The 26,363-nt window shown below is 43.2% G+C and overlaps 1 protein-coding gene across 2 annotated transcripts; it reads right to left on the bottom strand.

Moving 5' to 3' along the window:
• Nucleotides 1-4,467: 4,467 nt before the first annotated feature.
• LOC311026304 (uncharacterized protein) lies at nucleotides 4,468-26,108 on the bottom strand. 2 transcript variants are annotated; one of them, XM_084029788.1, is made up of 4 exons: nucleotides 25,852-26,108; nucleotides 8,388-10,471; nucleotides 7,601-7,903; nucleotides 4,468-6,668 (listed from the first exon to the last, which is right to left on the bottom strand). In XM_084029788.1, the coding sequence occupies exons 2-4, from the start codon at nucleotides 10,453-10,455 to the stop codon at nucleotides 6,403-6,405; spliced, it is 2,637 nt and encodes an 878-aa protein (XP_083885914.1). In that variant the 5' UTR covers nucleotides 10,456-10,471; nucleotides 25,852-26,108; the 3' UTR covers nucleotides 4,468-6,402. The 2 variants fall into 2 exon arrangements, with proteins under 2 accessions (XP_083885914.1, XP_083885915.1); XM_084029789.1 differs by lacking the exon at nucleotides 25,852-26,108 and adding an exon at nucleotides 13,502-13,649.
• Between the last annotated feature and the right edge of the window lie 255 nt (nucleotides 26,109-26,363).

Here is a 26,363-nt window from a genome sequence, read left to right on the forward strand (position 1 = left end):
CGGTTCATCCTGAGGGGGGCATGAATGTCTGAACCAAAATGTCATGGCAACACATCCGATAGTCGTTGAGACATTTCACTCAAAACCGCAAAGGTGAAACTCACGGTGGCGCTAGAGGGACAGTTAGGGAGTCACTTAGGCACAACTTTGCAAGGTTCATCCTCTGAGGACCACGACTGTCTGTACAAACTTTCATGACAATCCGTCCAATAAATGTTTAGATATTCCAGTCTGGGCCAGCGAGTTGGATCGATATTGGCAGAGTGATATTGCCGTCCCTGGAGCAACGCCCCTAGCATGGCTGACAATGAAAATGTGGTTCAGGTTTAAACAGAGAACTCAGGGTTTTCTACTTCAGGGTCACTATGAAATTCAAGCCTGGTCCTCACAGTTAAATTCATCACTGCCCCACACCGCTTATGCTTTTTATCTGCAGCCGTTATTGCCAGGCGGTGTGTGCAGTTTGTTTTAACCTCTCTCACTGATCGATCCGCCCCGGTGATCAATCACACAGCATTGAATCCCAAACCAGCTCTTATGTCATGATGGGCTGAGCAGATCTGGGCGGGGTGGTCATCTGAATCATCAATTGCAGCTGGCCGTTTGTATCGAGGGTAATGTAACTGCTCGATACTTTCCAAACAGACACTCCTGCCTTCGTTCAGAGAGTGCTGGTGATCCGTCGGCAGAGCGAGCTTCGGCCAATCACAGTGCAGGTACTTTTATTGGACGTTTGAGTTCACCAAAGCTTTCAGGGCACTTTTTGTGTGTTTGTGTGAAAAGCACTCAGCAGTCAAACAATACACCCAGAATGATCATTTTCTTTTTCTTTTTTTTCTTTTTTAATGAAAAGAGCCAGTTCCAGTGTGTTTACTAGAAATTAACTTGGAGAACAACTTCAAAATCCAGCCATCAGGTTTTGTACTGCACACATAAGGATGCTACCATGGCAACATTTTTTTTTTTTTTTATCATATTAAGCTATAACCAACAAAAAGAGAAGACAAGACAGCAATGAAATCACTTGATGGGAAAGCATCAGTCATGACAGCAACACAAGAACCAGATTAATCAGAGCTGCTAATCAAACACACCAGAAATGGAAGAGGAAGTCCATGTGTGAACTGAGTTTGCCCCCTCAATCCTCTTCATGCAGCTAGTGCCTCTACGTATTGTCCAACTGTCCGGCTGGGAGTGTGACGTCATGCCAACAACGTATAGTCAGTCAGTTTGCACACACATCACTTTTATTGCCATCTATATTTTTGTACCTGCTTCTGTCTAAACCTTCTGAACTCCATTCCTCTCTGGGAAGTCATGGACGCATGGAAGGGGCTCGCTGTGTATATTTCAGATAATAATCTTGACACTGGCTGAATTGCTGCAGATTCTCTGAAGTGTATTTCAGTATAACTCCACATAACGTTTTGCATATTATTTTGTGCTACAACGATGACGTATAGATGCGGTCCAAAGCCCATGTATCATAAGAATATATTTAGTTGCATAAGGATGCAAATTAAACGAGGCCCAAACATATGCATGCAGTTTTTCATAAGCTTAACTTCAATTGACCTTAAAAGCAAACATTGATGTGGGTTTGCAACTTTGTCTTCCTGACTGATTTTTTTAAGCATTGTTCTAGTTCTGTATTTGTTTTGTCAACCAATTCTATTTTAAAAGTACCGTATTTGACATCACATCATAACAGGAGATCAATTAGTATTCTGTTCTTTTGCTACTGATTTAAACAGATTGTTTTGCCACTAAGACCAAAGAATTACTGCTATAATCAGTGTCAATAATCGAGCAGTTTATTCCTTTTAAACCAAAATCAATTGAAGTCTTGCGACTGAAACATATTGTAGCAGCAGGTTGTATCACAATAATGTTAATGTGAGCAGTAAAATTCACCGGATGGAAACATCTCTCCATAACACAGCATCGGTAAATTTTTGAGATGTGTGTCAAAACAGGACAAAAGTGTGTACGGCCACGTGTCAGCGGGTTTGAGCAAATGCTAATGTCAGCAGTGATAATGCTAGCATGTTGATGTTTAGCAGGTATAAGTTTCACATCTTAGTTTAGTTTTAATGGCATAAGCTGTGCAGGTATTTGGTCTTAAACCAAAGTATCGGATAAACAGACCTGTAGGCGCTATACAAACGTTCAGGGGATTATACATATAGTTTTAGAAATCATCCTCTGGGGGCCATGAATGTCTCAACCCATCCAATAGCTGTTGAGATATTTCATTCAGGACCAAAGTGGAACCAACATTTACGGAGCCACGTCGCTAACATGCCTAAAAACACCACTCGAATTGTGAATGAAATCTTAATATGCTGCACATGTCAACATGTGACAGAAATATGCATCCTGTCCAAATGTCAGTAACAGGTTTAAATGTTATGCGTGAACAGTTTTGCAGTCGTCTGATCCTCGTATATTTTCTGATAGAAGACTATCTAGAAGTCTAGATTTAGTGTCATATATTCTGATAGATGTCACCAAAGTCAATCATAAAAACTATGACCGAACCAGGACGTTTCGTACAACATCAACAGAGTTGCAGGAAAAGCGACATCACAGTTGTATTGACCGCTGTGAGCGATGAGATGGCCGTTTGAAAAAGTTACCCCGACATTTTACCATTTCTTTTCTTGCTATCATGCGTGTTGAAGGAAGACCAACAGGGGCAGCTACAGATCCCGCTGCCGTGTGCACACAGTCACTCTGAGATTAACACACTGCTCCGAGGGCAGCGCCATGACAAAGCCTGGCTTGAATCGGGACAATGCAAGCAAGGCCTCCGTATGTCGAGGCCCACTGTGCACGTTGAGCGATATTCACCACTTTGCATCAGCTGAATGTGACGTACAAAATGAAAGTCTTTGTGATATAGCAGCATTGTATTAGTCACAGTGCACCTCAAAGAATTATGAAGAGTATAGTCGGTACATGGAGGTAAAAACATCGTCTAAATACAAGGACCAGTTAACTACCATATGAAAATATTACATTTGCTTAAGAGAAACAATCCATCATGAAAAGGAGGAGCATCACAGGTTAGATAACATGAGTTGTTGGGTCTCTGGAGGAGGCAGGGGAAACCACACAGCTGTACTATGATAGACATACCTGAAGAGTTCTGACCCCCGTTAGGAAGGAAGGAGGTGATCTGCTTTTTTCTTAAATCGTATCATCATCATCATCATCATCATCAGTCCCATGAATCAACATCCTTGAATTCAATATTTGGTACAGGAAATAACACAATGTTTAAAAATGGGCAATAAAGTACAAACAGGAATAATTCAGTCCCCACAAACAAGCAATGCACGGATATACAATGTCCTCAAAACCTTATCATACAAACTGTAAGCACTTTCCTCTTTTCAAGTTTTTTTTTTTTTTACTGCCGACACACGCCCTTCAGTTTACACGAATAAAAGAGAAATATTCGGTTTCCCTCAATGTGTCTCTCAAGTACAAACGTTCGAGGTCAATACTGACTCAACTGCACAGCAAGTCCATACAGCCTGCAGTGAAACAAATTGCTTCGGCAGCCACTTTGCATATAAAGTCTGTATAAAAATCAAGGAGCAGTAGCAACAGGCCCTCTTAAAAGGTTAATACACCTACTGTGAGCTAAGCTGGAGAGAGTGGAGGAGTGAACAGCATGTTTGGTTAAAGTCTCTCCAGCTGAAATAAAGGCGAGAGGTAAAAACAGGAATGCGGTATGTTGACCCAAGTGTACTGAGGTCTGATAACAGTGAAACTGCAATATTGCAACGCACAGCACGGCTTAAGATGCTTATTGTCGCTGCACATTTGGAAGATGGCATTCTGTCCAAACAGCTTTTAATACAAAATAAAGATTCATGTAAAAAAAAAAAAGAGAAAAGAAACTGTAAATACACAGTTACAGTAAATGTGTTTACCTAACACGATGAAGCAGTTTGACTGTAGAAAAATATATGGCCTATATCAAAATCACAGAAAATAAATCCAAAAAGCAAAATTCAGGATCATTTTACAAAGTCATATCTATAATGATGACACGGGAGGACCAGATTACACGAGGATAAACTGAAGGCAATTTGGTTGTAGAAACTTGGAACTGGGCATTTTGTTAAAATCTGGAAAAGGGGCAACTGGAATTACAAGAAGGAAAATAAATACTAAAAAAGCCTGTGAGCTCTTGATTTATATGGAAATATTCAGTCATTTATACTCAGATTTTTGAATGATTCGGGTTTTTATGGACACAAAGTGTACCCTCCCCCTTTAATCGAATGTGTTGCTTTTATCAATAATAGATGTGTGCTGAATCCTTGGACTATCAGAGTTCTCTGTCAACCGTTAACTTCCTATCTAAGAGAACACAAATACATAAAATAATAAGAACACCAGTGTCCCCTCTTCCTGCACCTGAATCTTTCTTTATCTGTCATATTTGACATTTGAGGCTATCAAATAAAGTATAATTTATTTTGCAAATGCTCACATCATTAATTATTGTGTAAATGAATAACATTTTATCAAAAACTATGTGTCGGCAGCTGTTTAGAAAATGTGCAAAATCATTTTCATCCATAACTCATATAGATTGAATTAACTGATATAAAATGTAGTTTTAACAGGAAGCGTTGATGCCTTGAAAAGCTGGATGAACTGCATCACATTGTTTTGACGTTTAGAGCCCCAAATGTTGGTCCTACTTTAATGAGTTGGAACAATATAGATTATTTATGAGTCACTGTTTTGTCATTTTCTCCACAAAGCAGACGATTTCCTGTGCAGGGCTACTGAATAGGACTCAGACCTTGACCTTTACATTACAGTGGAAGAGTTCACAGTGAATCAAGCTTCTCTCATCAAACCAAAGCCCTCGTAATAAAAGCAATGCATAGTCACGAAGGACACAGTGAAGAAGTTCAGTAAAGGACAATAAGGCAAAAGAACAGTAAGGGAACAGACATCAACCAATCAGCTATCAGACATCACCATCTCTTCCTTACTCCTTCACAAAGGCATTAACATAATTAAATAGAAAGTAGATTTGGCTTTAAGAGTGTTCATGACTTAGGTCAGGTATTTGCACCATGAAGCGAAACAAATCGGTTCATAGTTGTCAGCCCCTTTCTCGTACTGTGAGAAATAACACTTTTAATTTGCCACAAATCAAGAGTTACAAAATAAAATCTCATATTCTTAAACTGTTTTTTTTAACCATATCACATAATATATAGTTTGGTTCTGTTTGTGACCAGACAAGTTAAGCAGGATGTTAAATGTTGCCTTGTTACTGTGTAGTCTCCAATTAATCAAACTACCATGTGCTTTTTATATTGAGAGAAATATCCGTCTGTGCTGTTTAATGCTCAACACTAAACAAGATGTCGTTTTAGGTCATAAAAATGAAATAAAGATAATGAATTTCCCTTTGAATTAGCTACAAAATAAAACACCATTTTACTGCAGGACAATGCTTGGCAACTCACACCTCTGGTCACATATAAATCATAATGTGTATAAAAAAATCTCTAAAAGTGTGCAGTAAATGTGTTTACAATGAGCTCATTTCAGTTTATTAACCTGCATATTAGATGTCGTTTTTATTCCAGCACATTAACACCGTTATATTGTGTATTGTATAACTCTATTTATACAATTATTTCACATTTGCAATACTTTTTCTTTGCTAATATGCAGGCCGCTTCACTGAAAAAACCCATTCTTACACATTTCCATGAGCCATTTGTCCCTTTAGCTACAAGTTTCAAACATTAATGCTACTCACGTCCCTACTCCATGCCGCTCTATTGCAGTTTCCAAATAGGAAAAAAGAAACATACGTAATCACATTAACCAAAAACAGTGACTGAGGTCTGTGTGATGAATTATTCTCATCTTCGGTTGATGATAATGAAACAAATGCATGGGAAGTAAAGTGCATTTGTGTTGCTACATGTGGTGGAAGTAGGACTTTACCAGTAAACCTGTTCTGCATGCGTTAATGATGATGAGTCATCATGTCTGTGTGTGAATGTAAACGATGGGAACAAAAAGGAAGCGGCATCAGAAGTAGAGAGATGTAATATCTGAGAATGATGTTATCTCTATACAAAATATTGGCACGTCATCGTATAAACAGTATGCTGGATGATGATCATGTTGTCTAAGAGTTACCAGTCAAACAAATGAAGCATCCAGTCTTTTGTGTCATGTTTCACAGTATTAAAAGTGCACTAACGGCCAAACACTCCACCATTTCACCAATTGCAAAATTTCTCGTGATCCTGAATGTGCTGCACACTTTCCTTGACGCTCATCGATGCCGCCTCAATCTCTTTGTAACCGGCAGTGACCCTGCGCTCTCCTGACCTCTGACCTCCCTCACACCTGCGTCTCCACGCCGTTCAGTTTAGGCATCAGGATACGAGGAGTCACCCCGGAGTTGAGGTCCCTCTCGAACTCCAAAAGCTGGCCCATGAAGTTTAGATTTGGGGAGACCACTGGACGACGGCTCCGCACGTATTTGTAGGCGTCTGTCATTGTCATGAGGGTGTGCTTCATAAGGTAGGCGATGACAATGGTTGCAGAACGGGACACGCCTGCCTGGCAGTGTACCAACACCCCCTGGTCACTCTGATATGCCTCCTCTGTAGACGAGAACAACAAAAAAACAACAGCTGTGAGCATCTGTGATTATGGACAGTATCAGCACTTATTAAAGGGAAAATGTGCTGCTTTTCAACCCCATCTCCATCTCAGAGAGGGATACGCCTGTCTCTGGGGCGCAGCCGCAAAATCAGTTGTTCTACTGCATCCAGTCACATGACAGTGATGTCATTCAGCTGTGATCGCTGTGTGGAGAAACGCCACTCAAGAACGTCATCGCTCTCTTCATGTGTGTTAGGTTTCCAGCGAAACAGTATTCAAGAGTATCTATCTTCCGTAGAGTGATATATTTAAGAGTTAGCAGGATAGGTGGGCAGGATGTAACATTGGGAAGAGATCAGCTCAAGACCTTCTCTAGCTCTCTGCAGAGCAGAAACTGCAAGATTAATGGATGGATGTCATGGTATTATTGGTTGAAATTGGTTGGTACCAGCTGATGCAAGCACAAGTCATATTTTGTTTTCCAGGAAGAAAACGATATTGGATTCTGATATGAAAATACGGAGAAATTGTTTTTTTGTAATTGTTTCACCACATGTTGTTTAATAGGTGCACAATATGACCGCGGATGTGATCTGAAATGGTTACAAAGGCATTTTCCATTTCAGCTCTACTTCAATATCATTTTTAATATAGTTTTATTTTGTTTCTGGGTTTTATGATGCGTTAACAAGCCAAGCCAAGCTGAGTTTGGTGTAAGAGATCAACTTGAGAAGGTGCCAGATGATGTACGAATATTTCTTATAGTGACATTTTGTGCGCTCATAATCTATTTTAGTGCAGATGGCATTAGCAGAGTGGGGAATTACTAACTGGTGCTATTAAAATTTGAATTGCAGATCCATGAATTCTTTTTCATATTTTAGTAAAATCCGTCATGTAAAAAAACCCTCAATACAACCATATTTCTCACCAATGAACTCAAAAACCTCCTCGAAGTATTGTCGAAGGTTTTGCTTGCTGTTGTCGGTGGCCGGCAGCCTCTTGTAGCGCAGTCCAGAGTTGACGTGGTAGAGGGGCAGGTGTGTGGTCACGTTGACCACGTAGCCGATGTTGAGGCGCAGCAGCAGGTCCAAGTCCTGTGCGTCTCTCTCGTTCCCCAGAAACAGGAAGGGCAGGATGGGACTGACCACGGCGTTCTCCGCATCAGGAGTCATCGCGGTCTCGTCGGACAGAGAAGCCGGCAAAGAAGAGGACAGCGGCAGAGAAAGGTGCACTGCAGAAGGACGAGGCAGAGAGTTTGTAGAAAACATTACAAGTGTAAGACATAACAAAATAAATTCTATAGCTATAAATAAGTGTCAACTCTAATTAGCAGTACTTATCTGATTTGGATGAGATTTGGTCGTTAGCACATTTTTAATGCTACATTGGAACAACTGCTGAGATAAAAAAGAAGCTATATGTTCCCAAATGTTAGTGTGTCTGCTAAAAAACACGGTAAATTATTTAACACGTCAAGCAGAACCGGCTCAGAATCATGACAGCATATGCCAAACACAGACAGGTAGCACATCTTTAGTTAAAACTAACCAACAGAGAGTTTATGGATGGATGTCCGCAGCATCAAAGGGAAAAATACTGGTAAATGATATTCAACCCAATATGAGCCAGTCAGTGTTGCAGACAAAAATAGGTGACTTCACACATATATATATATTTTACCATTTGCACTTAGGTGAACTGTAAGATATTCTTACTTCTGCTGTTTTCCTCATCTTGCTCTCTGTTCAGGGAGTTGAGGGCCAGGTGAAGTGACTGAGCCGTCGGCAGCGAATGTCCTCCCTCTCTGTCTCTCTGCCAGGGTTTGGGTTTGATAAGCGTGCTGGGGGCAGACGGTGGGGGCGAAAAGGACACTGGGGACGGCGGAGAGGCAGAGCGGGGAGAGGGGGAACGTGGATATGCTGCGTCTTCGTCTTGCTCATTTCCTCCGTCTTCAGCTTTATTCAAGAGCCTCTTCAGCGAGTTCCTGCCTTCGTCATACCCAGACCCTGACCTGCGGCCCATAAAATCAAGGGCAGCCATTTTCCCCTGCTGGAGCCGCCGCCGGCCAGCACGATCCGTAAGATGAGGCTGCGTGTATTCCTGGAGTTTTTGACAGTCCAGGAGGGCAAGGCCTGTACCGTTACTGCCGTTCTGGACTTGGGTTGCACAGGTCTTCCCGACTCCTACTCCCATCCCGGCACAGTGATTCTTTTGGGCTTTAGAATGGGTCATCTTCTTGGCCAGTTCTTCAGGCCAGATAGTACGCACGCTGTAGTCATCGTCATCGGCTTGGAACATACCCATCGGATGAGCCGCTCCGACGCCTCTTCCTGGAGGTTTGCCTCTGCGAGGGTTATATGTCACCACTATGGGGTCGCTGCTACAGTAGCTGCAGGTGGAGCTGCCTGCCTGAGAGGCTTTGGGGTTGCAGCCTGTGACGCAGCTCTGTATCGCCCGCAGAGGGGCTGAAGAGGACAGCGGGGTGCAGGGCAGGCATCCCCCTACTAGTTTTTTGCGAAGGATAGCAGGACTTTCGAAGTTTCTGGCCTCGCCAGAGCAGGAGGCACAGCGGAGAGGTTTGAACAGGCTTGCTCGGCAGTCAGACACAGTGCTGTTGGAAGAGGAGGTGTTGGAGGTTGAGGCAGTGGAGAGACACCCACCCAGATTTCTCAGGCCCATTTCTTTGCCTCCTTTCTTCACTGCTGGGACATTATGAACACAGGAAAAAGAAGTGGAAGAGCTTCCTCCACCTTGGCAGCTGGCAGAATGCCCCTTACACCTTCTGCATCTTACCAACCTCCAGCAGCAGCAACTGAATGGGTGGGTGCAGTCGATGGTGCAAGTGTGGTCAGGGCTGGGGAACCCTCCGGCGTGGGAGGAGCAGGGGGAGAGGGGTAGACCATGAAGAATGTGAGGGCGGAGATCCTTGGTGCGGGACGGGTGTGGCTGGCTAAGTTTCTGAAATGATACTGGGACATGGGTTACTTGGGAGGGAGGGGATGACGGATGGTTGGAGTTTAGGATGGCAGCATGGGGCACAGGGAGGGAATTCTGTTGGTAGGGCAGACTGTGACTATTATGGCTTTGATGGGCAGTTCCCAGTTTGGAATTCTTCTTGTGACCTAGAGAGGGAACTTCCTGGTTGCTTCTGTTCAGAAGACTAGTGTTTTCCTTTTCACTCCTGAACCTCTGCTGCTGAGCCTGAGCTGGGACGAATTGTAGGGCGCCTCCGGGGGAAGATGACGGCTGACTATGACGAATTCGCTGTGACTTGTGTTCGGCGCCACCTGGCCTCCCAGCAGTTCCTGTTCTTCTCTCACATTGTCCTTGATCCAACAGCGTGGAGACACATTTCCCTCTGCCACCTTTTACACTTCCGCTGCGGCCTAACGAGTTGCTTGTTCCTCCTCCCCGTCCTCCTTTGTCCACCGTCACCCTGATATCGATAGTATGCGTGTGGGAGGGCAGCCGTGGGCCGAGAGTTACTGTGCCATTGCTGTGACAGTGGCTAGGGATGTGTGTGACACCTGCTGGGGGGGCAGGTTGGTCGCTCTTGAATTTCTGCACACGAGAGGGTCTGCGCTTGCATTCCAGAGTCAGAGATTTACACGAGGGCGCATAGAAATGGGACTGCGAGGAGTGGAGGTGAGGAGGGTGTCCATTGGAAGAGGCTGATATTTGAGAGGAGTGCTGTGGGATGGTTTGTGGGGAAGCCTCACACAGGGTTAAGTTTTTAGGGCGCTGCACGACCACTATACGCTCATCAAGAGGAAGGGGAGGCATCTGGGTTTATGCAAAGCTGTCCAATGAAGAGGAGGAGAGAGACAGAAAGAGAGTAGTCAGGAAAGGACTGACATTTTTCAAACAATGTAAAAATATGGGGCTCACTTTACATTCCATCAATTAAGACACAAATGGCACATGCTGATGCAAAATTCTGAGCATTACCTTGCAGCGGTGAAATATTTAGTTATATTTATATTTATTTAGAGTGCATAATTGTGACTACAGATTTTCTTTTGATATAGTAAGTTACCATATTTTGTAATTCAATTAAAAATTACGTGAAATGTGAAGTAAAACCCCAAAGAATGACAACACATTTTATTGTTTTGCACATTTTTGTCTCTTAGGTATCTTTTGCAAAACACACAAAGAACAAAAACCAACAACCAAAAATGTTGCATATGAGTTTTGATCATTAACGTGTCACACATTTCCTTTTTTACATTTGATGCAAATGAAAGGAGAACTTTTATAAACCCACCGAGGTGCATGTTTGATTTGAATGGATGACACTGCCGTGGTTACAAATCCATTTCAACATGCACATCAGTCATTATACCAGGGTCACTTGCCAGGCATTTAATGCTCATCTATATTTGTAGGACTTTCTGCGTCCCAGTAATATCATTAGCATGAGGGCATACAATTCCAAATCCAAAGGTGCAGGAGTGTGTACCTGTTTGCTGTTAGCAGCAAATAATCCCAGCTAATCCTGATGGCAGTGAGGCTTTCTTAAAGGCTCAGTCACAAAAGCTGCATCAAATGAGCTGCAACAAACTTCATTCCTCTCATGAATCCGCATTCTTAACAAGACACATTCAGTCACCTAAAAATAATAAGCCAAGTCAAGTCACAGCTGAGGATAAAAATAGCTAAATACACTGTAAAACATAGCTGCACCGTGCATGTGAATGCTTCTGTGGTGTGTAAAGTGTATGTTTTACGCACGACTTAAGATGTACAAAACTCGTCTTGCACTGCTGTCTTTGAACTGAAAAACAACATGGTGACTCAGAATTAGCTCGAGGCTCAGTGGGATCCTTCACTCTAACGACTGTTTAATACAGGAGAGCCGTGCGATTACCTGAAACGAAACACTTCCTGCTCCCAGCCATCTGGCTTATGCATCCTGCCCCTGGAATAAAATTAATCAACTGAATCCTTTGGGCCAATTACAGATGAGCATTTGTCCAGGCCATGGTATAAACAGAAAGTCACTGGGTGCATAACAATACAACTCAGCTGCAGGGAACACTTTGTCACCATGACACAGCAAAAAGGGATTAACTGGATGTAGTTTATAAATGTACTCTGTAATACGGATATAGATTTTTCTTTGTATCATTAGGTTGTGCTTATGATTAATGTTATTAATAACAGGTTGATACAGTTACTACAAGACTTAATATTTGATATTAATTTGGTACATTCATTATAAGGCTGCTCAAAAACTTGAAAAATGACTGCTGTTAAACTCAAAAACACCCCCTGATACACGCACTGTTAAATAAAATCAATCTGAGATGTTCACCGCACCCAGGAGTGTTTTCGGTTGATTAATTACTTTAATTTAGTTTTCGCCACACTAGCGGCATGCCTGTAGGGGTGGCTATACTTTTACTTATAGTATATTGTATTAGTCAGTTTGGAGGATGTTAGCATACTAATGTTAGCATAGAGGTCACAGCACAGCTGAGTTCTGTTTTGAAGGAGCGCAAGAGATTTCCAAAATAGGAAAAAAGAGATGCATTTTACTGCATACATAAGAAGTATGCCTATGCAGTTTTTTGTTGTTCTAGACAACAAAAAACAATGTTGTTCCACATCGTTGTAAGAAGTTGATGTAAACTGAGGAGTCTAGAAAGAAACATGTTGATCGTGATGGGCCGATACTGAAACCTGAATTTCACAGTTCATGTTTTAGTTTTACTGAGTTGACTATTTAGCCATGCTAGCAGCACTATGTTGCTGTCGGGATGGCAATCTTGTCTGTTGGTCAGTGGATCCTCACATGAAGTATATATCGGTAACAACGTATTTATGGATTGCCATGACATTTTGTACAGACATTCATGGTCCCGAGAGGATGAATCGCCTGACTTTTTCTCCAATGTCACCATAGTGTCACGGTGAAATGTCCTGACAATTTTCGATGGATTACCATAAAATTTGGTTTTGGACATTTATATTCCAACAGGATGAATTTTAATATCTTTGATGACACGATCACATTTAATGTAATGGAATCATCAGCCTGATAGCAGCTTTATAGTTCAATACTATAAATAACTGCAAAACTCACATTCCTGTCAGCGTCATCTGTATTTTCTGTTTATCGAAAAGTTAACATGCTAATATGCAAAATGAAGGTGGCGATGAGGCATCTTAATATTATCATGGTTAACATTAGCATGCTGACTTTAGCATAACTGGAGCATAACGCTCAAAGCACAGATGTGCCTAAAACAACCTAATGCCGCTAGCATGGTCAGAGACTGTAAGACTTCATTGCTCTAAAATTTACCAGTGGGTTCACATGACAAAACATATATATATATATATATATATATATATATATATATATATATATATATTTTTTTTTTTTTTTTTTTTTTTTTTTGCGAGATCTAGCAAATAGGCAGACATTTCTGAGATGGATATCTCAAAACTTGGCAGTAAAACTAGATCTATTTGCAGGAGTAAATTTCACTAGGGTAAGTAAAAAAATGCTTTGTATCATTTAGATAAAACAACCATTTATAATAGATGTGGTGCAGATTCTTAAACAGTGTTCGTAAGGGTGGATTTTTTTCACATTTATGTTGAAAATCTCTCAGGGAGTTTGATACCAAAAGGTTAAAATTGGGACTGGGAGGAACAGATACTGAATACAACACTGTCTGACAGATACAAAATGGGTGGAGAGAAAATACAAGGGGACAGATTATGACGTGACACCTTCAACCACAGACTACAGGGGAGGAAGGAACGTGTCAAAATAATCTGGCTATGCCTTCAGTCCCAACACAACACGGATACCAACCCATGGAGAAAACCAACCGCGCTCCAGCGTCCCCATGCTTATATCCACGCACAGAGTCTGGTGATGGTATCCTCATCTCCCCCCCACCCCCTTTGCAGCCTTGCCTGTGGTGGAGGGGGTGGGGGTTACATTGACCCAGTTTTGTCATGGTGGAAGTCACTATCACTCTGATCACTTTTCACTCACATACTAAACTGCAGGCTGGCTAGTGGCCTTTTCACTCACTCATAGTCACAGCTTCAGCAGACATTTAAGGGCCACACACACACACACACACACATACACATACACATACACATACACATACACACACACACACACACACACACACACACACACACACACACACACACACACACACAGTATTACATACAGTCAAATCTGCAACAGGATTTAAATGGATAAACAAAAAGACAAGCATTATAATGACCTGCTTTGTCTCAGTCAAATAACCTGAGAAATCTCAATAATTAGTTAAAAATAAAAGGCTTATAAAAATAAAATGTTTCCTCATGTTCATATACTTAAAGATTACCTATTATGCTTCTTTGCCATATGCCTTGTGTTATATCAGGGTTTTTTTTTTGCGCGTGTGAAAGGTCTCCAGAGTTGTAACGCCTAAAGTCAATGCCCAGAGAGAGTTCCACTCCCCCACAGAAAATCTGCTCCCCTCATCTGCATAAAGCGCCTCAATCTCTTCAAACCACATTTGGTCTGGAGAAAGGAAGGAAGCTGCTTTGTCTCTTGTTGGTAAGTCAGAAACTAATTGTAGATTTGGGTTTAGGCATTGTGTGTGTAAAGCTAGTGGTAACATTTAGTCTAGTATTGATAGCTTGTTGTTGAACTTCTTGTGAAGCTGTCTATGGTAAGTGAGCAATCAGCTTGTTTGAGCCAGCTCACCTGTAGTGAATAGACTTGATTAGAGGGAAGGAGGAGCCACAGTCAGTACTTGCGGTAAATTGAGCACTTAAAAGGCTGTCACTACAGCGTCAGCTGCAGCGTCGGGCCATCAGAACGAAGACAGCTGAACAAAGACACAGGGAGTCTATCTGTGGGAGTCCAGAGAGGAAGCCCATTGAGGTAGGTATAACATCTCAACCCCCCCCCCCCCCCTCGCAGCCATGTGTCTTATCCCAGTCAGGACATCGCACTGGAGAAGATTTTACCGAAGTCCCTTCATTCGAGGCTGTAACCCATCCAATCTCTGCTACCCACCAATCTCCACCGGTAAGGAACTTGAAGTACTAGGGGGGCTGTGGAACTGCCAGTCTGCAGTCAAGAAGGCGGACACCATCTCAGCCTATGCCTCCCTGCAGTCTCTCCACTTCCTGGCCCTCACAGAGACCTGGATCACCCCAGAAAACACTGCCACTCCAGCTGCCCTTTCAACTGCCTACTCATTTTCACACTCCCCAAGACGAACAGGGCGAGGAGGAGGAACTGGGCTCCTCATCTCACCCACATGGTCCTACCAGGTCCTTCCTCTCGACCACCTACCCCAATCTACGCTTGAATTTCACGCCGTCGCTGTCACCATTCCTTTCAAACTCAACATCATAGTGATCTATCGCCCACCCGGTCCTCTTGGTGACTTTTTGGATGAGATGGATGCCCTCCTGAGCTGCTCCCCTGATGATGGCACACCGCTCGTCGTCCTCGGTGACTTCAACATCCACTCGGGAAAGCTACACTCATCTGAATTCATCGACTTCTTTTCCGCATTTGACCTTACGCTCTCCCCCTCTCCACCAACTCACCGGGCCGGGAACCAACTTGACCTTGTCTTCACAAGATCCTGTGGCATCTCGGCAATCTCTGTTACCCCGCTCACCGTGTCCGACCACCACTTTGTGACTTTCTCCCTCCCCATGAAGCCCACCACATCCCTCCCCTCTACGCCTCGAATGGTCACCAGCCGCCGCAACCTGAAATCCCTCACTCCCTCCGCTCTCTCCTCAACTGTTATCTCCTCGCTCCCATCCTCGGAACAGTTCTCCTTAATGCCTACTGAGGAAGCCTCCTCTATCCTGATGTCCTCACTCGCCTCTTCTTTGGACACTCTCTGTCCCCCAATCGCACGACCGGCGCGATCATCTCCCCCCCCTCCCTGGCTGTCTGAACCTCTGCGAACCAACAGATCATTGTTGCGAGCGTCAGAGAGAAAATGGAAGAAATCGGGACAGCACGAGGACCTTGCTCACTACCACCTCCTCCTCTCTGACTTCACCTCAACTGTTTCGGCAGCTAAATCTGCCTTCTACCTGGCAAAGATCAACTCTTCTGCCTCCAACCCCAGGAAACTCTTCTCCATGTTCTCTTCCCTCCTCACCCCTCCTACCCCTCCGCCCCCTTCCTTCCTTACTGCCGATGACTTTGCAACTTACTTTACCAAGAAAGTAAATGACATCAGCTCATCATTCACGCCTATTCCCTCCCAGAAGACATCTCCCCCAACTCTCAACTCGGATGGTCTTACCAGCTTTAGCCCCCTCACCTCTGAAGACGTTCACGCACTTGTTACATCTAACCGTGCCACCACCTGCTCCCTTGACCCGATTCCCTCCTCTCTTCTCCAGGACATCTCACACGACATCTTGCCATTCCTCACCACCCTGATCAACTCCTCCCTCACCTCAGGTGTCATTCCAGCGGATTTTAAGACCGCTATCGTGAAGCCTCTCCTGAAAAAACCCACCCTTGACGCTACTGACATCCAAAGCTACAGACCTGTATCTCTTCTTTCATTCCTCTCTAAAACCTTGGAACGTGCTGCCTACAACCAACTGTCATCCTATCTCTTGCGGAAGAACCTCCTAGACCCTAACCAATCAGGATTCAGGACTGCCCACTCCACTGAGACGGCCCTCCTCACTGTGACCGAGTCCCTGCGAGACGCCAAAACATCATCCAACTCCTCCGTTCTCATTCTCCTTGACCTATCTGCTGCATTCGACACAGTCAACCACCAAATTCTCCTCTCCACTCTGGCTGAACTTGGCATAACCGACTCTGCTCTCACCTGGTTTACATCATACCTGACAAACCGCACCTTTCAGGTCACATGGAATGGCTCTATGTCCAAACCCTGCTCTCTGGACACGGGTGTCCCTCAAGGCTCAGTATTAGGACCGCTTCTGTTCTCACTATACACCAGATCACTAGGTTCTGTTATCACATCGCATGGATTCTCCTACCATTGCTACGCTGATGACACCCAGCTGTTCCTCTCTTTTCCCCCGTCCTCTGACGCTCACATTGCAACTCGCATCTCGGACTGTCTGGCTGACATCTCTGTCTGGACAACTGCACATCACCTCAAGCTTAACCTGAATAAAACCGAACTCCTCTTCATCCCAGGGAAAGACTGCCCTCACATGGACCTGTCGGTCACTGTTGAGGGCATCACAGTATTTCCTTCCTCAACTGCGAGGAACCTGGGTGTAATCCTCGATGACCAACTATCCTGCACCCCCAACATCACTGCTGTGGCCCGATCCTGCAGATTTGCCCTCTACAATATCCGCAGGATTCGGACCTTCCTCACAAAGGATGCAACGCAGCTCTTGGTCCAAGCACTGGTCATCTCCCGCCTTGACTACTGCAACTCTCTCCTGGCCGGACTCCCGGCCTATGCGATTAAACCATTGCAGCGTATCCAGAACGCTGCAGCACGCCTTATCTTCAATCTACCCAAATTCTCCCACGTGACCCCCCTCCTCCGTGACCTCCACTGGCTCCCTGTTGCAGCACGCATCCAATTCAAGACGATGACACTGGCCTTCAGGGCCATCAATGGAACGGCACCTGCCTACCTTCAAACACTGGTCAAACCTCATGCCCCGAAGCGAGCACTCCGCTCCTCTACTTCAGCTGGCCGGCTGGTACCACCATCGCTGAAATCAAACAAATGTCGCTCAGCAAAGTCCAGACTCTTCTCTGTTCTGGCGCCTCAGTGGTGGAACGAACTCCCGACCAATGTCAGGACAGCAGAGTCATTTGCCATCTTCCGAAAAAGGCTCAAGACTCACCTGTTCAGACTTCACCTCGACTCTACATAGCATGACCCACTAACACCCTCCCTCGACCCCCCCCCCCCCCGCAAAAAAAAAAAAAAAAAAAAAAAAAAAACTCGGATCGTAGCACTGTTACTCTTGAAGTACTACTTTACTCAGATGAGGACCTAGCACTTGTTCTATTTTTAGCTCTTACTGCATCGGCAATGATACGTCGTGGTTTCTTTGTTTCCTTCTTTTGACAAATATACTTATTGTAAGTCGCTTTGGACAAAAGCGTCTGCTAAATGACCTAAATGTAAATGTAAATGTAATTGAAATCTTGCCTTTTCTTCTGTAAAGTGATGAGTCATCTAGTAAAACATTTACAGCAAAGGCAATCAAAGTAATTTAGAGCAAGATGGAGTATAATCTTGATGAGTTTGGTTAGTGGTCGCCATTTTGAGAAGATGCAGTTTTCTACTTTGCAAAGGAAATGTCCTTTTTATGGACTTTCAAAGGAAGAGGAGTTTAAGAACAAGATGCTAAAATGCCTTTTAATCACTATTCCTCAGCAGTACAACTCCAGTTATCTGGTTAGGACTTTTCTGACCAATCACAACAGTGAGAGTTAATTTTCAGATTAGGTTTGGCACAACTGGACATAACTTAACTGTAGGCCTATATACATAAACCCGTGTAGCTGATATACCTCGATCAGCTACAGCAGTTAAATACTACTTATATTACACACTGATGCATCGGTATTAACTATCTACAATATAATATATATGTTACAGGCACTGGGGTCATTTTTTCTGCAGAATGAGTAACTTTACTTTTGATACATTTGCATATAATGCCGTAAAGTAAACCATTTGAGTACTTCTTCTGGTCATGTCAGTTGTGGTGATCTGTTTTTTTCAAGACTTCTGTTTTAAGACAATTACAATTTTGACAGGATAAGACGAAAACTGTTGAGAATTCAAATATCTTGTCATCTGTGCATTTGTTCGCTGGCCCTGAGGGAAGCTAGTGACAGGATCCACCTACGGGAACAAAGATGTAAAATGGTGTGGGCACGGTTGATTAGGAGGCTAATTAAGATTGTGTTTAATTAACTGTGTTCATGTGAAATCCCTCCAGTTGGTTGGTTTTTCCAACACATTAAAGGGCTGTGATGAAAGCCTGTAAGCTGCTTCCTCTGCCATCATGCAATACACGCCGAGTGCTGTTGTGATTGTCTTTCAAATATGAGCCGCCTCCATCCGCTTTACTTTACAGTTACAGCCAAACAGTACAAAGTGTAAAGACTTCATCGTTTTCATTCCTGCCTCCTTGTTAATAGCTTCAGTTACCAGATCCCAGAGCTGCGGTGGCAGCCAATCTTACAGCTCCGGAAAAAAAAAAAACACAACAGAGAGCAGAAAAGCTCAGTTTGATGGCCAAAATTGATCAGACCGTCCAAGTCCGGGGCCATCAGAGATTCTGTGATGTATGACAGTAATATTATAGACAATGGGCAGACTACAACCTGGCACAATAAGAAACTCCTAAAACTATGTGTGTTTATACTTGTGAGGGTGTAAGAATCCCAGCTGAGTACAAAGTGCACAGCACCAATATCATCCATCAGACAATTCATAACAGTGTGTGAGATTGGATAATATATCTACTAGGCACGAATTCAGTTTACAGTGAAATGTAAATAAGTTATGAGGTCCTGTCGGAAGCACTGAGACATGACAGCCACTCTGAATCCCATATAGAAGTTTTGACAGAGTTAGTTACTCATATGAGGCCGGATAAACAAATGTCACAGGGTGGATCAAGGGGCGCAGAGGCAAATGTATGCACATGATAAGGTGTCTATTAATATTTAGGGGAAAGGCAAACGTACGCTAAGCTTCGCAATCACCTCAGCTGCTTCAAAATCCAAGCGCATTAAAGTAAGAAAGCAGAAATGTAAACTCACACGGATAAAAGGAAATATTTTAAATGAGTTCCACTCAGTTCCTGTAGAGCGAGAGCTGTGCGAGCCTGCAGGGGAGATCACGACGGCCTCCCTCGGCTCACTGCTACCCCACCAGCAGAATAAAGATAACAGCTTTACAGTCGCAGGCACACACGCTAATGCTTTTCCAGGTGATTTAACTCTTTCCCAAACACCTGAGCAAAACCTGCAATGTTATAAATTGTTGTAATTTGCTTAGCTGGCACCAGTGAACTGTGTGATATTTCATGAAGCAAAACTCAGAGTTGTGGCTAGTAGCTACAATAAGAAGTCATTCATTTTGTCTTGAGTAGAGAACAGGAACAGAACGACGTGTACTGATTAAACGACGGGCCCTCACACAGGACGGGACAGTGCATTACTTATCATAAAGAATCTCCCGTCAGTAACCGGGTGTGGGCTGGATTTAGTGGTGCACAGTGTGTCTCCAGCTGTAGAGGCGGCGCAGTGAGTGTTTTTTGGGTGACAAGCTGTTGAGAGGGCTGATGTTTTTTCGGGAACAGATGGTTTGTCTGGCTGTGCAAGATTGATGGCGGTCTCTTCATTCCAGCTCCCCGCCCCGGCTTTATGCAGCTCCTTCATCAAAAAGGCACCAGAAAGCCGAACGCCCGCCCACACAGCAGAGTGGACAACACCAGAACAAAAACCAGGCAATAATGTAGCTCTAATACGGGCTGGTGAATCTTGCTTGAGTTAGAGTAAGTCTTCCTCTGCTGCATTAGCAAGTTTCTCTTTCATCACAGTGAAAACAGAAATTCGATAATAGAACGGACATTGAACTGTTTTCAGTGACTATTTGAATAGTACAAAAGAAAATATCTATTGTTGTTTGTTGTCATGGTGACAACACATTAGCTAGTGGGGCCAGAAAGCTCTCTGAGTCCCGGAGACGGATGGCTGGCTAGTCACCTACGTAGCTAGTCAGCTAGGTAGCTTGTTAGCAGGTAGCTACTTAGCTAGGTAGCTTGTTAGCCAGGTAGCTACGTAGATAGTTAGCTAGGTAGCTTGTTAGCCAGGTAGCTATGTAGCGAGTTAGCTAAGTAGCTTGTTAGGTAGCTTGTCCTTCTCTGGAGCAGCAGGGTGTGAGGCGGAGGGAATGTTAGACCCAACCCAGGGTTCAGCTTGTTTTCTATAACCAGTGTAGCATTAAATCAGTGCTAATTTCTCCATGCTGCACTGGTTACAGAAAATGAGCCGAATGTTGTTAAGGAGATAGTCAGTAGATGGCAGGAAAATGAGTCTTCAGAAGGAGGAAAGCACTATGAAGTTCACATTATTATTAACCTAAAAACACTGAGGATGGAACAGTTGGTGATCCTACAGGAGATTCTACATCCACACAGACTGAGCTGCTGAGGAGCTAACATGGCTGAAAACCAGTGACCGGGTTAAATCAATGAACGGGGAGGTCGCTGTGTCAACGTATAAAGTGTAAAAAAAAGTGCGTGGATGGATTTGAGCTGTCAGCAGACTGACGAGGGTTACTGACCAGATCTGCCACGCTGCGAAGCTAACAGGCGCTGGACGGCATTAACTGTCTGTCTGGTGTCGCTGGCGTCCAGCCACCGCAACCTTGTCTTCATTAAGCCGCAAAAATGGTTGTGGAATCCTAATAAAACTGTTAACACATAAAATGTATGACAAATTGGTAATTTAATAAGGCCCTTCATATACTATAGCTAGAACCAATACATTTCCACCAATAATATAATGATATCCATCAAACACTCCGCACGTTTTAGCTGCACGAACCTAAAAAAACTTTAAACCATGCTGTTTTGGTGCTTCGGCTTTTGTATGGATTAAAGCCACAATTGGTATCTTTAATAAGATTAACTTTTTGACAGTATTACACGAGACAGATAATATGTGAAAAAAGTCAGGATTTGCCAGATTCCACCTTGCCCGAGACAGTTCATTTCTGAACGTTTCTGATGTGAGATTCTGTTCTTCGCTGCTCATCACACGGATTCTTGTTGAAAAGTTAGAATAAACGTCTTCGACATGACTGTCACTGCGTGTGTGTGTGTCTCAGCCCCGCCCCCGGTGAAACAGACAGAGAGGAGAGACGCTGGATGAAGCGGTTTGCCCGTTAATTACATTAAAACACAGTAGTTCTTTTCTTTCTTACAATTTTAGAGAAGATTTTTTATAAATTGTATGCAGATTTTGGCAAATTCCACGGAATTCGGCGTTTTACAGTTGATTCTATTTTCATTGTCAAATTCTGCGATTCTGTCTGCATTATTTTCCGCATCGCGGAAATCATAGGGCCCTACCTTTGAGTAATTTGTTATGACTCACACTAATCAGGTTTGAGTCACAAATCTAATGATGTAAGATTAACTTGGACTTGCAACTGGAAGTCCTGCTGTTTGTGATGACTTGGTTGTGACTCAGATGCCCAAATGAGTGTGTTTATCAACAATGCCATGATAATGGTACAATAATGACACACAAGGATGAGCATCGTGTAGTTAGCATTCTTACATTCACCTGAAACACTGGTCCTAGTCTTTGATTGGTTCTGAATCCACGTCGCAGCATGCATTTATCCTAAACGACCTGAAAAGACAAATACATCTTGACTGCGAATCTACATTAGCGTGTTGCTAGAATTGCTTTTCCACTGTAATCTGCTTTGATTCACTGTCTCATCAGAACTCCACACAACACCACTACAGGCTGCCGAGTAGAAGTCAAAAATAATTACATCAACGAATCTCCACAGTCAGCCGACAGAAAGTGATGGAAGCAACTGCACAAACTGGCCAATGAGAGGGCAGCGTCACAGGGAACATTGAGCTATCTCTTCTTCTCCTCCTCTATTCAGTGAAACTGGGTAAACACTAAGACTTGCCTCTACGCCTCTACTTTTATAGGAAATAAAATGGGATTGGTTGCTGTAGAGCAATATTGTTTCAGGGTGGCCCAGATTTCCTGCCTGTGCTGCAATTCAGACATATTGAAAAATCTAATATTTGAATCAAGGAGAAAACGAATGCTAATCGGTGACAGACAGCACAGTGTTTGGAAAAAAAACAAGAAGAGCTTCTGTATGTCTTCACAAAATCATGACACATTGTGATGTTAAAAAATAATTAAATTCAATAAACAATCCCCCCCCAAAAGGACTTAAATCCTAAAATAGCATACTAAGAATAGACAGTGACAAAAGCAGCTTGGAGAAAGGATTTGTGGTTGGTCGGGATTGGAGCTCTCTGTCACATAAAGATAAGAAGAACAGTATGCTTTGAATATATTTTAAAATCTTTGAAGAATTAAAAAAGAAGCACACTGCCATGGTTAATGATTGCTATGTATCAGACACTTGAGAACCCAGACCTGAACACCACTGAGAAGTAGTCTGGTGCCAAAGCATTTCTGTCCACCAAAACTGTCATTTTCTGACATGCTGGATCTTGCAAACAAACAGTCAAAAATACAGACAGTCATGAAAAACAAATGAATTGGTGGAGACAACAACTCAACAAATGTTGTCTCATATTACACAGTGAGAGCCACAGTGTGCTCTGTATTTGATCGATGTTTGTGTCAGAGTGTATTTTGAGCTGAAGCAGGGAAGGAGATACTTTATAACGTATTGGAATCGAGCAAGCACACGTCCAGCAAGTCCCAAAAACATATGGTCCCCTTTAGGCCTTTCCCCTCAGAAAAATAACACCAGGAACAACCTGACACTATTCTATTTGACAGAAGCTTGCTCAACTTGAACAAAAGGTATCAACAGCAACATCTGTTAGTTGCAGTGTGGTACCAACAGTCTGTTTCTATTCCCTCGCCGGAATTTATGCAAGACCAACTTCATGTCCTCGAAAAAACCTGCAAGAAAGTATGAGTGTGCATGAAAACAACAACACCCCGAGGCAGCCGCAGCCGGTCGGCAGCGTCATCGTCGCTTAATGAAATTCTCATTATTAATGGCGGGTGTGATTCTAAGGTTAAATGCTAAATGGATCACTTTCATTTCAGCCCTTGAGCCACGCAGGACTTAGACGGTCCAGAAATAATTCATCCACTGTCTACCTGCTCGTTCCTGTTCAGAGTCACCCAAGACTATATCCCAGCATGCACTGGGTGAAAGGCAGGGAAACGGGAAAGGCCACAAGTCCATAGTTATCACATAAACAAACCCATCTTTAATCAGTTTAGAGTTACTGACCTGGATGTCTGAAGCGTGGGATCAATGGAGCAATGAGAGAAAAGGGTAGAATTTGCAAACTAGAGCTGAAGCAATAAGACAATGGATGGAAATGAACTTAAGATTGTTAAGCGTTGATTAAAAAATACATTTTACTGGTTCTCAAATATGAAGATTAAAATAAAACTGTTTCATTAAAACAAAAAGTGTCATGTGAAGATGTCGTCTCGACCACGAGGCATTAAGACGGACAGTTTTCATTATTCTCTAAACCACAGATCTTCAACAGAGTTACTGCAGGGGCACCCTAAATGATTTAATCCCAAACTTTTTTTCTTACAAAAAATGGAAATATGTCCAAAAATACACATTAACACAAATACAACTTAAAAGAGAATGTAAGTCTTTTAAATTAATTTTTAAAAATGTTTTGTTGTGAAATGTGATGTAGAAATGCCAAAATAGAATCAATTATGTTCTGTAAATATATGAATCTGTCAACAATTATTATTTTAATGACTTAGCATTGTATACATACATCATTACATTGTACTTTTATACTTTTCTAGGCAGCACTACACATTATTATCAGCCCTGGGTTAATAAGCAACACAATTTTATATTAGGCTATATGTAATAGGGGGTCCCTCTACCGGGTCACTATAAGCCAAGGGGTCCTTGGTCTGAAAAACGTTGAAGACCTCTGCTCTAAACTTAAAATACATAAGCCGTAATGTAAACACCTCACAGAGAAGACAGACCGAGTCATTCAGCAACCATGCCGTCAATCCACCAAATCATTTTGGTGAAATCTTTGGCACTCTATTTGATCGTGATAGTAATCTCAAAGTAATGCCCATAGCTGTATATTTCATAAATACATTTCATGAATATCTTGTAAATATTTTCAGATTGAATCATTTCCTCTTCCTGAGCAATCCATTTGCTTCATCGTAAACAGATTATTGAACACGAAATGTTTAATTAATTAGTAAGTAAAATCAGATTATACTCCATCTTTTATGAAAGAATCAATGTCAATTTAATTATTGTTCCGTTGGAGCATCACAGTGTCACCAGAAATGTCTGGTTTTAAAAGGAGAAAGCATTGAGTCAACTCAACAGTCTTGATAGTTCAGGCCAGAAAAACTCAATCTCAACTCAAAGCAGATTCACACTGTGAGCTGCAGAGTCGGATGATTAGTCTACACTAAGTGACCCTGTCATGTATTAACACCAGAAATGTTGCTTAATGCAGGATCAGGGTTTACATGGGTTAGACACTGTCTTCTGGCAAATTCACCACAGTGATTCCTGTGAAGTTAGTGCCTCTACATGAACAAGCTTCCACAATCTCACCTAGTTAATGATTCTTTTTTTCAGTATGTATTTGTCTTAGCTACAACCATAAATATGTTTTATCACAAATCAGTCAGTTACATACGAGTGTGTTCGCTCCTTCGTCTCTGCACATCCTTTAATATTAGTTCTGCTTGATTAATTCACTACTGACAACGTTGACAGAGACCTTCCCTTCAAGATGTATGTCAATAAATCACCTGCTGATGCTATTTAAAACGATGTGCTCACATTCCCGCACATCTCTCCTGCTTTTCCTCTCATCAGCATCTGATCTTAAACCAGCTATTCATCTTTATTCTTCCTCTGCATTGTTGTTCTGCAGGCCAGAGATGGAAAATCTATTAGCTCCTGTTTATACGGTCGCTAGATGGCGCACTGCCTAATTTCTCTGTTGTTGTTGTGTTTTTTAAATCGCTGCACATTCTTTGAACCTTTACCATGATGACAAATGAAGCTGCTGTGGGTGACGGGGCCCAGGTCGACAGGCCCCTACCTCCACCTCCTCACTGTCATCAAGTGGCGGCTCATACACACATGGCCGCATCTTAACAAATAACACGCGTGTTGTGGCGAACAATCATGACGGCGGCCGACCCCCTTCGAGCGGCGGTGAACAACGCGAGGATGCACTGCGTGGTTTTAACATGTGGCGTCAACATGAGTGTAAATGAAAAGGCGTCAAGACGTCGAGGAGGCGCTGGGAGCTACCGACGCTGACCGACGCGGTGACAGCCGCCGGACTCAGCCTGCACGCTGACTGACCGACGGGCTGCAGGCCGAGCGCGACGAGTAACGTTACCAAAAAGAAAACATCACTTACATCAAGCGTGGCAGTCCCGTGGTCTTTTCATCATGTATGCGCAGCGGAATGAGAAATCCTCGTGTGTGTTGTTGCCCCGAGTAGCACGAGCCGCTGCGTTGGTATGATCCAGATGTGTGACACCTTCTCCGCCTGCACGTTTGTTCATGTATTTATAAAAAAAAAAGAAAAAGAAAAAAAAAAGATGCGCAGCTCTGCCGGACGTCAGATGCACAGATAAATTACTACATGTCATCCGAGAGTGCCTGGCTCACTCCGGTGGCGTCACGTCTGAGCGCGTGTGTCACTCTGAGCTGCGATGCGCGTGTGAGGAGACACTGACGGGGAGGTGGGCTCTATTGTCTCTCTACTGTGGATGACATCATCCCAGACCAATGGCGAAACACACGAGATGAAGGGCTCAGGGGCGAGCACGCAGCACGTGCGGGCTGGTGGCGGAGGAGGAGGGGCTGTTGCGCGCCCCCCCCCCCCCCCCCCCCCCCCCCTTTATATTATTTTTTATATAAAATTAT

The sequence above is a fragment of the Eutrigla gurnardus genome (genome assembly GCF_963514095.1).
Source record: "Eutrigla gurnardus genome assembly, chromosome: 15".
Lineage (NCBI taxonomy): Eukaryota > Metazoa > Chordata > Actinopteri > Perciformes > Triglidae > Eutrigla > Eutrigla gurnardus.

Bases quoted from the DNA above. Each gene is read 5' to 3' on its own strand.
- LOC311026304 (XM_084029788.1), bottom strand. From the start codon at position 10,455: ATGCCTCCCCTTCCTCTTGATGAGCGTATAGTGGTCGTGCAGCGCCCT. The intron at 7,904-8,387 runs GTAAGAATATCT...GTCCTTCTGCAG, and splicing joins AGATGAGGAAAACAGCAGAA to TGCACCTTTCTCTGCCGCTG. The intron at 6,669-7,600 runs GTGAGAAATATG...TCTCGTCTACAG, and splicing joins GGAGGTTTTTGAGTTCATTG to AGGAGGCATATCAGAGTGAC.